This window comes from Eleutherodactylus coqui, chromosome 7, assembly GCF_035609145.1.
Source record: "Eleutherodactylus coqui strain aEleCoq1 chromosome 7, aEleCoq1.hap1, whole genome shotgun sequence".
NCBI classification, from domain to species: domain Eukaryota; kingdom Metazoa; phylum Chordata; class Amphibia; order Anura; family Eleutherodactylidae; genus Eleutherodactylus; species Eleutherodactylus coqui.
In genome coordinates this window covers 6,305,490-6,318,725 of record NC_089843.1, presented here as the reverse complement: position 1 = coordinate 6,318,725, position 13,236 = coordinate 6,305,490, and the positions used below count along the sequence as shown (strand labels likewise).

Genomic DNA, 13,236 nt, shown 5'->3' with positions numbered 1-13,236 from the left:
TGTGGCACGGTGTCAAAGGCTTTAGAGAAGTCCAGATATACGAGATCAATAGACCCTCCCAGGTCCAGCCTAGAGCTTACATCATGGTAGAAGCTGATCAGATTGGTCTGACATGATCGCTCCCTCATGAACCCATGTTGGTGAGGAGTTATTCTGTTGTTCTCCTTGAGGTATTCTAGGATGGCGTCTCTCAGAAACCCCTCAAATATTTTTCCCGTTACTGAAGTGAGACTTACCGGCCTGTAGTTACAAGGCTCACTTTTGGACCCCTTTCTGTAAACTGGAACCACGTTGGCAATGCGCCAATCCAATAGTACAACCCAGTTATTGATAGTATCCATATATATTATAAATAGCGGTCTAGCTATCACATCACTTAGTTCCCTTAGAACCCTGGGGTGTATTTCATCTGGGCCTTCTCTTTAACCGCTTCCGCACTTCCTCCGGCGTTAGGTATGTAATATTTTGGAAGGGTTCGTTTTATTCCTCTGCATCTCATGTGGCATTTCCTTTTCGTTTGTGAATACACTTGAAAAGAAACTATTTATTAGATTTGCCATCCCTCCATCGGCTTCTATGATTTCTCCTGCATTATTTGTTAAAGGGCCAGCGCTCTTGGTCCAAATCCTTTTACTGTTAATATAATTGAAGAATAGTTTCGGGTTGTTTTTGCTCTCTTTGGCGATCCGTCTTTCTGCCTTCTCCTTAGCAGTTTTGATCCTATATTTGCATATTTTGTTTTTTTCCCTGTATGATTTTAGCGCTTCTTCGCTGCCTTGTTGCTTTAGTAGTTTGAACGCATTCTTTTTTTCATTTATTGCCCCTCTTACCGTCTTGTCGAGCCACATTGGCTTCCTTTTACTTGAAGTTCTTTATTTTTAAAGGGAATGAACTGCTCATATGAGGCGATTAGGATCCTTTTAAACTCCTCCCATTTGTCCTCTGTACTGATATTTTTGAGGATGTTGTCCCAATTAATGTTACCGATAGTAATTCTAAGCTCATCAGATTTTGCTTTACTAAAGTTTAGTTTCCTTGTCGCTCCCTGATAAGGCTTCCTATTGATTGACAGCTGGAAGTTGATTATATTGTGGTCGCTGTTCCCCAAGTGCCCCCCAACCTGCACCTCCATTATTCGGTCTGGTTTGTTAGTTAGTACTAAGTCCAGAGTGGCCCTCCCTCTAGTTGGCCCCTGTACAAGTTGGGTAAGGTAGTTATCTTTAATTGTTCTCAAGAACTTATCACCCCTGTGAGATTTGCAGGTTTCCTTCTCCCATGTTATATCTGGGTAATTAAAGTCCCCCATGATAATTACTTCATTGCGGATTAACACCTCTTCTATCTGCCTTAGTAGTAAGGTTTCAGTTTCTTCTGTTGCTTTTGGTGGCCTATAGAAGACCCCTATCAGGATTTTGTTATTTCTTCCTCCCTTTATTTCCACCCACAGAGATTCCACCTTCCACATTCTTGCCCCTTTATCCTCCCGCAGCCTCGGCATTAACTTAAAATTAACTTCACCGATCAGACTTCTTGCATTCGTGGTCATACAATTTATACGGTTATTTTTGTTCTTTAAATTCATTTTGCTACCAATGGTACTATTGGCTGATCTGAAACTTCTAACTGTACTAACCCCGCCCCCTGCTCGACCCCCATTTCCATTACTTGGCCCCAGGTTGGTAGCTACACTGTCTACCCGCTTGTTTCTCTTTTTGCCCTCCCCCCAGTCCCTAGTTTAAACACTCCTCCAGCCTTGTAGCCATTTTCTCCCCCAGCACAGATGCACCCTAGGCATGCAGAGCCACTAGAGCCCCTCCAGCCGGCGGCAGCTATGGCACTGGGATTATGGGTCCACTCTTCTAGCATGGCACAGGCAGCTGAAGTCCTGTACACGGTGTCACCATGTCTCATAGCACTACCTTTTCTAACTCCAGGTCTTGGAAGGGAAACTGGTTGATGATCTTCTTGTATTCCGTCTCGTCACTCACTGGGATCGGGCTGTAATTATCTGCGTCCAGGATACTCCTACACAAGACAAATGAACCTATAGTTAGCCATCATCACACAAGGGCTGAAATCAGTGTCCTCAGACAACCACAGCAAGTGCAGAATGGAGTTGAAGCATCCAGGAGGGGACGACAGCTGGAAGTTCAATATGGGGGTCAATTAATGCACTCATGGTCAAAACCAATCCCTCCCCTAGAAGTACTATGTTACTGACAATGAGAGTACCCACCCATTGTCTGTAACATCTCTACCCTAGAAGGCTCTAGCTTGGATACAAGATGTGATACAGGTGGGCATGGAGGCTCTAGTACCCTGTTGTACCACCTCTAGCTTGGATACAAGATGTGATACAGATGGGCATGGAGGCTCTAGTACCCTGCTGTACCACCTCTAGCTTGGATACAAGATGTGATACTAGGGGCATGGAGGTGTACAGCTTCTGTATGGTATCCTGCTACATATCGCTCCACATTTGCTATAACTGATCCCTAGATCGTGTTAACTTGTCGGCTGTGGAAGTTGGTATCCCAGATGGGACTATACACATGTTCTACTGGTGACCGGGCAGCCACGGAAGTGTGACAATGTTGTGGGGGCTTCCTGTGACCCCCTTTTGTGTGCGGCCGAGCATTATCCTGCTGAGGATCCTCCATCAGAGGAACACATGTGGCTGCAGAACGTCCTGAACATATCGCTGAGCTGTCATTGTCCCTCGTACCACCACTAGGGGGGACCGACTGTTGTATGCGATGGTCCCCCATTCCATCACACCAGCAGGGAGCAGGATTGAGGCATTCACCCTGACGTCTCCGGACACAAAAACGGCCATATTCAGCACCCAAAGTGAACCTGGATACATCACTGCAGACGGAGGCGATGGTGGGTGTCAGAGGCCGTACATGTAATGGGGCGACGTTGGGGTGCCAGAGGCCGTACATGTAATGGGGCGACGTTGGGGGGTTAGAAGCCTTACATGTAATAGGGCGACGTTGGGGGGTCAGAGGCCGTACATGTAATGGGGCGACGTTGGGGGGTCAGAGGCCGTACATGTAATGGGGCGACGTTGGGGGGTCAGAGGCCGTACATGTAATGGGGCGACGTTGGGGGGTCAGAGGCCGTACATGTAATGGGGCGACGTTGGGGGGTCAGAGGCCGTACATGTAATGGGGCGACGTTGGGGGGTCAGAGGCCGTACATGTAATGGGGCGACGTTGGGGGGTCAGAGGCCGTACATGTAATGGGGCGACGTTGGGTGTCAGAGGCCGTACATGTAATGGGGCGACGTTGGGGTGCCAGAGGCCGTACATGTAATGGGGCGACGTTGGGGGGTTAGAAGCCTTACATGTAATGGGGCGACGTTGGGGTGTCAGAGGCCTTACATGTAATGGGGCGACGTTGGGGTGTCAGAGGCCTTACATGTAATGGGGCGACGTTGGGGGGTCAGAGGCCGTACATGTAATGGGGCGACGTTGGGGAGGTCAGAAGCCTTACATGTAATGGGGCGACGTTGGGGGGGTCAGAAGCCTTACATGTAATGGGGCGAAGTTGGGGTGTCAGAGGCCTTACATGTAATGGGGCGACGTTGGGGTGTCAGAGGCCGTACATGTAATGGGGCGACGTTGGGGTGTCAGAGGCCGTACATGTAATGGGGCGACGTTGGGGTGTCAGAGGCCGTACATGTAATGGGGCGACGTTGGGGGTCAGGGGCCGTACATGTAATGGGGCGACGTTGGGGGTCAGGGGCCGTACATGTAATGGGGCGACGTTGGGGGTCAGGGGCCGTACATGTAATGGGGCGACGTTGGGGGTCAGAGGCCCTACATGTAATGGGGCGACGTTGGGGGTCAGAGGCCCTACATGTAATGGGGCGACGTTGGGGGTCAGAGGCCCTACATGTAATGGGGCGACGTTGGGGGGTCAGAAGCCCTACATGTAATGGGGCGACGTTGGGGGGTCAGAGGCCTTACATGTAATGGGGCGACGTTGGGGGTCAGAGGCCCTACATGTAATGGGGCGACGTTGGGGGTCAGAGGCCCTACATGTAATGGGGCGACGTTGGGGGTCAGAGGCCCTACATGTAATGGGGCGACGTTGGGTGTCAGAGGCCCTACATGTAATGGGGCGACGTTGGGGTGTCAGAGGCCATACATGCAATGGGGCGACGTTGGGGTGTCAGAGGCCATACATGCAATGGGGCGACGTTGGGGTGTCAGAGGCCATACATGCAATGGGGCGACGTTGGGGGTCAGAGGCTGTACATGCAATGGGGGCCGCAAGACCAAATCTCCTTCAGCCAAGTGCCTGGGAATGGTTCCGACAGAGACAGAAATGTAATGATGACTTCCCGTCTCTGGATAATAAAACACTTGGAGTTGCTGGCGCTTGCTGAACAGTCAGATGATCAGCTCTACTGGAGGTCTGTAGGGGGCGTCCTGAGCCCGGTCACCTTGTGTGCCCCAATACCTTTTAACCGTCTGGTCAGGCACTCCTCTCTACTGGAGGTCTGTAGGGGGCGTCCTGAGCCCGGTCACCTTGTGTGCCCCAATACCTTTTAACCGTCTGGTCAGGCACTCCTCTCTACTGGTGGTCTGTAGGGGGCATCCTGAGCCCGGTCACCTTGTGTGCCCCCATCCACTGGTCACATCACCTCCTAACACTCTGGTCAGACGCTCCTCTCTACTGGTGGTCTGTAGGGGGCGTTCTGAGCCCGATCACCTTGTGTGCCCCCATCCACTGGTCCCAACACCTCCTAACACTCTGGTCAGACGCTGCTCTCTACTGGTGGTCTGTAGGGGGCGTTCTGAGCCCGATCACCTTGTGTGCCCCCATCCACTAGTCCCAACACCTCCTAACAGTCTGGTCAGACGCTGCTCTCTACGGGTGGTCTGTAGGGGGGTAATGAGCCCGGTCACCTTGTGTGCCCTCACATATCCACTGGTCCCAACACCTCCTAACAGTCTGGTCAGACACTCCTCTCTACTGGTGGTCTGTAGGGGGCGTCCTGAGCCCAGTCACCTTGTGTGCCCCCATCCACTGGTCCCAACACCTCCTAATACCGTGTTTCCCCGAAAATAAGACGGTGTCTTATAATAATTTTTGTTCAAAAAGGTTTAACTTTTTTACATGTATAGCTGCCTGGACACTATTTAAATTGACTTTTTAAATTAACTGTTAGCAGGGCTTGATTTTGGAGTAGGGCTTATATTTCAAGCATCCTCAAAAAGCTTGAAAAATCATTTTGCATCCTCAAAAATTCTGGAAATCATGTTATGTCTTATTTTCAGGGAAACAGGGTAGTCTGGTCAGACGCTCCTATCTACTGGTTGTCTGTAGGGGGGTCCTGAGCCCGGTCACCTTGTGTGTCCCCACACGTCCACTGGTCCCAACACCCCCTAACAGTCTGGTCAGATGCTCCTCTCGACTGGTGGTCTATAGGGGGCATCCTGAGCCCAGTCACCTTGTGTGCCCTCACACATCCACTGCTCCCAAAACCCCTAACAGTCTGATCAGACGCTCCTCTCTACTGGTGGTCTGTAGGGGGCGTCCTGAGCCCAGTCACCTTGTGTGCACCCATCCACTGGTTCCAACACCTCCTATTAGTCTGGACAGAACGGCCGGTGGGGGACAATTCATGGATACGACCATCCAGCTTCTCACATCCCAATAATGCGCCCCCTCTGGTAACAGGGTGAAATCTCTTCTCTGCGTCGTAGAGGTGTCTAGTGGTCAACAAGCTCTACACAATCGGAAGAAGAGGTCACTGCACACAAGGAGCCTCCGAGAGCCTCTTATAGGCCAGGGGGGAACCACTTTTAGGGCCTCCAGTGACCGTCCATCTGATCACCACAACTCCCATCATCTACATATTACATATCAGGCTTGACTAAGATCTGTTTAGGTGAAAGCGTCGCTGTGTCATTTCTGCTGTACGCCTGCATCTGTATATTGCTGCTTGTGGGACCAACATGGAAGAACGTTCCTTTTATCTGAGATGGACTGCCGTGGATGCCGCCTCTGATTAGATGTTGGTTTTACAGATCTCATATGTAGTGATGAATCTTCTTTATGGATCCTTTTACCTGAAGACCCCAGCCCACTTCTTCAGTAAGATCTCGCCATACTGGTCTCTAACTTCCAGCAACATGTCAAAGAGCTGGTTCACTGGGAAGCCGTAACCCTAGATGGATTGATAAATAGATGGTTAGGATGACATAAGGGATAACAGTGGAGAGTGAAAAAAGGGAGGCGGGGGCGCACCTGTAGCGTGTCCGCAAAATGTACAATGAGGTTCTTGAGATCCAGCACCAGGTTCGGATCGGAGCAGTATGACTACAGGAGAAAGGAGCAACACACAAACAGGTCAGCATCACCCAGGTTCTGCAATCAGCGGGTGGATTGTGGCAGTTTATAGACTCCAGGATGTCCAAAAGGGAGATGTAGTACCAGCAGGGCGCCTTCTGCTTGTCCAAAGCAATTGGCAGCCAGAGGGTCCCGGGCCCCCAAGGCGGCGGCGGCAGGGCCCGCCGGAGGGGCCCCCGAGGCAGCGGCGGCAGGGCCCGCCGGAGGGGCCCCCGAGGAGGCGGCGGCGGCAGGGTCCGCCGGAGGGGCCCCCGAGGAGGCGGCGGCGGCAGGGCCCGCCGGAGGGGCCCCCGAGGCGGCGGCGGCGGCAGGGCCCGCCGGAGGGGCCCCCGAGGCGGCGGCGGCGGCAGGGCCCGCCGGAGGGGCCCCCGAGGCGGCGGCAGGGCCCGCCGGAGGGGCCCCCGAGGCGGCGGCAGGGCCCGCCGGAGGGGCCCCCGAGGCGGCGGCAGGGCCCGCCGGAGGGGCCCCCGAGGCGGCGGCAGGGCCCGCCAGAGGGGCCCCCGAGGAGGCGGCAGGGCCCGCCAGAGGGGCCCCCGAGGAGGCGGCAGGGCCCGCCAGAGGGGCCCCCGAGGCGGCGGCAGGGCCCGCCAGAGGGGCCCCCGAGGCGGCGGCAGGGCCCGCCAGAGGGGCCCCCGAGGAGGCGGCAGGGCCCGCCAGAGGGGCCCCCGAGGAGGCGGCGGCGGCGGCGGCAGGGCCCGCCAGAGGGGCCCCCGAGGAGGCGGCGGCGTCAGGGCCCGCCAGAGGGGCCCCCGAGGAGGCGGCGGCGTCAGGGCCCGCCAGAGGGGCCCCCGAGGAGGCGGCGGCGTCAGGGCCCGCCAGAGGGGCCCCCGAGGAGGCGGCGGCGGCAGGGCCAGCCAGAGGGGCCCCCGAGGAGGCGGCGGCGGCAGGGCCAGCCAGAGGGGCCCCCGAGGCGGCGGCGGCAGGGCCAGCCAGAGGGGCCCCCGAGGCGGCGACGGCGGCAGGGCCAGCCAGAGGGGCCCCCGAGGCGGCGACGGCGGCAGGGCCAGCCAGAGGGGCCCCCGAGGCGGCGACGGCGGCAGGGCCAGCCAGAGGGGCCCCCGAGGCGGCGTCGGCGGCAGGGCCCGCCAGAGGGGCCCCCGAGGCGGCGTCGGCGGCAGGGTCAGCCAGAGGGGCCCCCGAGGCGGCGACGGCGGCAGGGCCAGCCAGAGGGGCCCCCGAGGCGGCGTCGGCGGCAGGGTCAGCCAGAGGGGGTCCCGAGCCGGCGGCGGCAGGGCCAGCCAGAGGGGGTCCCGAGCCGGCGGCGGCAGGGCCAGCCAGAGGGGGTCCCGAGCCGGCGGCGGCAGGGCCAGCCAGAGGGGGTCCCGAGCCGGCGGCGGCAGGGCCAGCCAGAGGGGGTCCCGAGCCGGCGGCGGCAGGGCCAGCCAGAGGGGGTCCCGAGCCGGCGGCGGCAGGGCCAGCCAGAGGGTCCCGAGCCGGCGACGGCAGGGCCAGCCAGAGGGTCCCGAGCCGGCGACGGCAGGGCCAGCCAGAGGGTCCCGAGCCGGCGACGGCAGGGCCAGCCAGAGGGTCCCGAGCCGGCGACGGCAGGGCCAGCCAGAGGGTCCCGAGCCGGCGACGGCAGGGCCAGCCAGAGGGTCCCGAGCCGGCGACGGCAGGGCCAGCCAGAGGGTCCCGAGCCGGCGACGGCAGGGCCAGCCAGAGGGTCCCGAGCCGGCGACGGCAGGGCCAGCCAGAGGGTCCCGAGCCGGCGACGGCGGCGGCAGGGCCAGCCAGAGGGTCCCGAGCCGGCGACGGCGGCGGCAGGGCCAGCCAGAGGGTCCCGAGCCGGCGACGGCGGCGGCAGGGCCAGCCAGAGGGCCCCGAAAAGTCAACAGGAGGGCTACATAAGTGTTGTTTACTAATACAATGGGCTAATTAAAAATGAACCTCTAAGTGGACATTAATTATGTATACTGAGTATAGACCGGGACTTTGTAGCAAGAAATTGAATGTATTGGTAATTTACCGAGTGTGTCCGTAGAGCGGCCATCGTCTTTGACAACGCCAAGTCCCATAACTCATCCACATAAGCTCGATTCACCAGGCCACCCGTCGTGTGCAGAATGTGATCCTCAACCACAAAAAACCTGCAAGATCCAGAGAGAAATGTTGGAAGGCGGCATTTATACAGAGGATCAGGGCAGCGCTGAAAGTACTTGTACGGGCTACAGTAACCGGCCCTTGTCACACGGGTTCCTGGAGGTCAACGTACGAAGGTATGGGTCAGCACCGATGGAAGGGCAACTCCTTTGACTTGTATGGGGGTTACTTACTGGCAGGAGCGCTGGGGGTGGAGGATACCTACCCGACAAGAGGCCACACACTTACTGACAGGAGCGCGGGGAGTGGAGGACACCTACCCGACAAGAGGCCACACACTTACTGGCAGGAGCGCGGGGGGTGGAGGACACCTACCCGACAAGAGGCCACACACTTACTGGCAGGAGCGCGGGGGGTGGAGGACACCTACCCGACAAGAGGCCACACACTTACTGGCAGGAGCGCGGGGGGTGGAGGACACCTACCCGACAATCTGGTGGAAGTATTTCCTGTATCCATCCAGAGTTTCGTGCTGCAACAGAAGTTTACAAAGTCAGCGAGGATGAATGTCGGGTCCCATTCACAAGGGGCCACTTATCTGTAATAACCCCTTAACCCCTTGAGTGGCGGGTTTCTTACCCCCTGTCAGACCCACCAGGGCAGGTTTTTTAAATGGTCCAATCATTTAATTTCAACTCATTTTGCAGTTGCATTCCAAGCCCCATAACTTTCATTTCCCCACTGACTCGGCCGTATGAGGGCTTGTTTTTTGCGGGACAAGTTGTACTTTTTGATCATCATTTTTGGGTAAATATAATGTATTGCAGAACTCTTGTAAAAAACTTTGTAGAGAGATTGGGGGAAAAAAAGACATTCTGCCATTAGTTTTTCAGATTTCCTTTTTACGGCGTTCAGCGTGCAGAATAAATAGTGTGATAACGATATTCTCTGAGTCACATGATCCGGTGATAACGGGTTTATACAGTTTAGGTTTTGCTATTTTTGTACATTTAAAACATTTTTTTCCTTAAAATTTGCTTTTGTGTCTCCACATTCCAAGATCCGTATTAATGTTATTTCCCATTGCCGGCGCTCTAGACGGCCGGCTTCATTTATCTCATTTTTAGAACATGTAAAATTTTGATCGCTTTTGATTCCATTTTTTCTAGTGGCAAGATTAACAAAATCTGTAATTCTGGCAGTTTTATATTTTTCACTGCATTCTCTGAGCAGTATAAATAATAAAGTCATTCTACCGGCCGCTACGATTATGCCAATATCAAATTGTAAGAGTTTTGTTTTTACTTTTTCACACTTAAAAAAAAAAAGTAATAAAAGTTTAAAATCGCCCTCCTTTTGCCATATCTATAATAAAAAATCTAAATCATAAAAGAAAAATACATCTTTGGTATCGCTGCGTCTGTAAATGTCCGATCAAAGTCGCGCATTATTTACCCCCCACAGTGAACGTAGTCCAAGAAAAATAAATAAACAACGACACAAATGCACTTTTTTAGTCACACTGTCGCCCAGAAAAAATGCAATAAAAAGCGAACAAAAAGTCATATGTATTCCGGATTAGTACTATCAAAAACTACAGGACATCGCTCAAAAAATGAGCCCTTGCTGAACTATGTCGATGGAAAAATAAAACAGTTACAGTGCGCAGAAGAGGCGGCAGAAAATAATTGTAAAAAATTAAATGTCTTTGAAAAAAATACAAATAGTACAGCAAAAAAACCCTCTACAAGTTTGGTATCGCAGTAATCGTACCGACCCGCAGAATAAAGGTATCAGGTCATTTTTGTTGCAGTTTGTGCGCCGTAGAAACAAGACGCACCGAAAGATGGCGGAATGTTGTTTTTCTTTCATTTTACTCCACTTAAAGCTTAGTAAAAGGTTTTCAGTACATTATATAACCAGTGGGGTTTAAGTTCAGAAGCGGGAGTTTGCCGGCATATCGGCAATATCTCCCAGCTTATGTTTTTCAAAGTCCTGCACTGTTCTGTGTGGGACTGTGCAGGCAGAGCACAGTGTCACAGCTTATGGCATTGTGCTCTGCAGCTCCCATAGTGATACTGAGCCCGGAAACCTTCCGGGCTATATCGCTATGAGCAGTGGAGCTCATCCCTGAAAATTTGGGAGCGTGCCACTCAAGGGGTTAAGGACCCAAGGGTTTTTTTCCCACACCCAATTTCAAAGACTCAATGCTTATTGAGGGCTTCTGTTTTGTGGGAGGAGTTGTAGTTTTCCATGGTTCTATGTAATGGACCGTATACTGTGCTGAAAAACATTTTAAAAATTCTAAATGGAGTGAAATGAATAAAAAAAAATAAAAATGGCACCTTTTTTGTTGGGGGGAGGGGAGGGTACACACTGCAGTAACACCTTTACTCTGTGGGTCGGTGGGTGGGTTTGGTGTTGACTATATATTTTTTGCTGTAAGTTTGCTGCCGCCATCTTCTGACCGCCGTTACTTTATGACATAGCTGTGTGAGGGCTGCTTCTTACGGGGCGCCCTGCACCATCAATTGGTACCATTTGGAGTAAATACGACTTCTGATCGCGGATGACATTTTTTCTCGTAGAGGGGGAACCAAAAAAGTGCAGTTCTGGCGTTGTGGTTTTTTTTTCTGATGACTCACCGTGCGAAAAAATGCGTTAACTTCATAGACTTTTACGGATGCAGATACTGAATATGCTTTATTATAAATATGTGAGAAGCGGCTGGAAGTTCAACTAGCATTACCTTTTATTTAACCCCTTATGGACCAGGCACTTTTCAGGGATTTTACCCATGTGGCGGTCTTAGAGCCCCATTTACTTTTGCTGCGCTTCCTTTTCCGTGACATAAAGGGCGATTTGTTAAATATCTTTTTCACTGACTTCTTTTTGCATTTTTAAAGTTTTATTGGAGGCAAAAAATTAAAAAAAATATGTTTTTTTTAACATTTCCAGTTGTTTTTTGAAAAATTTGTATATTCAAGCTAAAATAAAGTATGGGGATGGGTTCCTCTATTTGTTTCGGACGTTTTAATATATAATATGTATGGTTTGGGATTACAGGGTGCTTATAGCGATGGTTTTGGGTTATTTTCTTTCTTATTGTGTTACTGATGGATGTAATTGTGTTTTTACTATCTGTGTCCCCAATGACGTCATTCACGTTTTTGGTTCATTTGACGCTGTTCCACTGTAGCTGGGGCATCCATAGGGAAAACAATCCATGTAGTGACATCAGTCACTAGTAGAGGTGATCAGGGTCTGGTAGGACCCCCCGGCTGCTGTAGTGGAAGTTACACTCACTTTTTAGTACACAGTGCTCATTAAGTGCTGTGTACTCAGGGAAGGAGAAGACAGAAACCGTGAAGAACCCCTCTTCCTCCAGGTTATCCCCCATGACCAACAGCTGACAACCCGTCCTGCCTCTCTGATTGATTGCAGAGCAGGAAGCTTTAATCCCTGCTGTACGTTTACATACGGCTGGGCATTAAGCCCGGGACCAGGCGCCGTATATTTACTGTGCCTGGTCCTTAATGGGTTAAAAGAGAACAAGTTACATTAGTCTTGTGATTATTACCGTAGTATTACATTGTACCGCAATCTGATGGGCTGTCTATCAATACCTACAGGCATGGCTTCATAAGTGATCTGCAATGGAGCCTACAGAAGACCCCAGTGGCCAAGGCAACTGAACGGTACCCCGCGATCTCACGGCGGGAGGGATGGGGGGGGATCAGGCTATTGAAATGCTGCGATTACAATTGGCGCTGCATGTCCTGAATGAAGGCAGACCATCACAAACGAGTCCACAATGTAAGGTGCGCACCAGTTTATTGAACTATGACATAGCAAGCATTTCCATGCCCGGCTCCAGCAAACATCATGGCGGCACTCGGGGCTACATGGATAGAGGGAGTCAATATGTAGATAATATACCCTTCAGGGGGGCCCACCGAGACTCACCATGTTGGAGGGGGGCTGCAGCACTAGTCTCGCCTGCTTTCTCCTCTGCTTCCTGTAGTAGTTCTCAAAGACCTCCCGAGAGCCCTAGGATGAGAAGAAGACATCATGGAGGGGACCTACAACTGGAGCCAAAGACCACGGCAGGACCCGGCGGGGGATTGTGGGTCATTAAAGCATCACATAGTAGTTCTTGTGCCGTGAGTGCAGACTAAGTCACAACATCTACATATGTGAATCGCTGTGTAAGTGCAGGACATTAACCCCCTAGTGACCAGCCGTACGGGTTTTCACGTATCGGTTGTCTGCCCTTTAATCTACAAGGCGTAAAAACACGCCGGCCCCGTAGAATATAGCAGCGGAGTCTGCGAGTGTGACGGCTCCCTGCAATCTCATCTCTGCTCATCTCTGCTCCTAGATGGCCCCCGTGGGCAGAGCTGACAGGTAGCGATCTACCTTAGGCCGGTCTCATACGACTGGATAGGATTGTGCACTCCGCATGCGTTTGATCTGCGGTAATACGCGGATCAATCAGATGCCCCGGATTACACAATTCCGCTCACATTAGCGGGTTGGAATTACGTAATCCACTCGCAGAAAACACAACGCAGCAGGTTCTATTTTACCGCGGATATCCGCAGCATCGGGCCCACTGTGCTCCATGGTCACGGATATACCAGCAGCCCATACGCAACTACATTATGTACGGGCTGCGGGTACCCGGGTCATCACTAAGCGGCGGTGCGGGAAATATAAACAAACGGTGTACTGCGCATGACCGCCCGTGTAAGTACGCAGTTATGCGCAGTACATTACGTGGCCGTACGCAGGGCCACAGTCGGGCTCACAGATGGGATCCGCAGCGGG

The 13,236-nt window shown here is 52.9% G+C and overlaps 1 protein-coding gene across 1 annotated transcript in view; it reads right to left on the bottom strand.

The window, feature by feature from the left end:
• The window catches only part of EXOC6B (exocyst complex component 6B), a 167,854-nt gene extending 155,403 nt beyond the window's left edge, over positions 1 to 12,451 (bottom strand). Inside the window, exons 1-6 of the mRNA XM_066572846.1 lie at positions 12,373 to 12,451; positions 8,892 to 8,938; positions 8,333 to 8,453; positions 6,265 to 6,336; positions 6,087 to 6,184; positions 1,920 to 2,025 (exon numbers count right to left, since the gene is read on the bottom strand). Of these exons, the coding sequence (XP_066428943.1) occupies positions 1,920 to 2,025; positions 6,087 to 6,184; positions 6,265 to 6,336; positions 8,333 to 8,453; positions 8,892 to 8,938; positions 12,373 to 12,375 (447 nt within the window). The 5' untranslated portion in view covers positions 12,376 to 12,451. The remainder of the gene's footprint in view (positions 1 to 1,919; positions 2,026 to 6,086; positions 6,185 to 6,264; positions 6,337 to 8,332; positions 8,454 to 8,891; positions 8,939 to 12,372) is intronic.
• Positions 12,452 to 13,236: the final 785 nt, after the last annotated feature.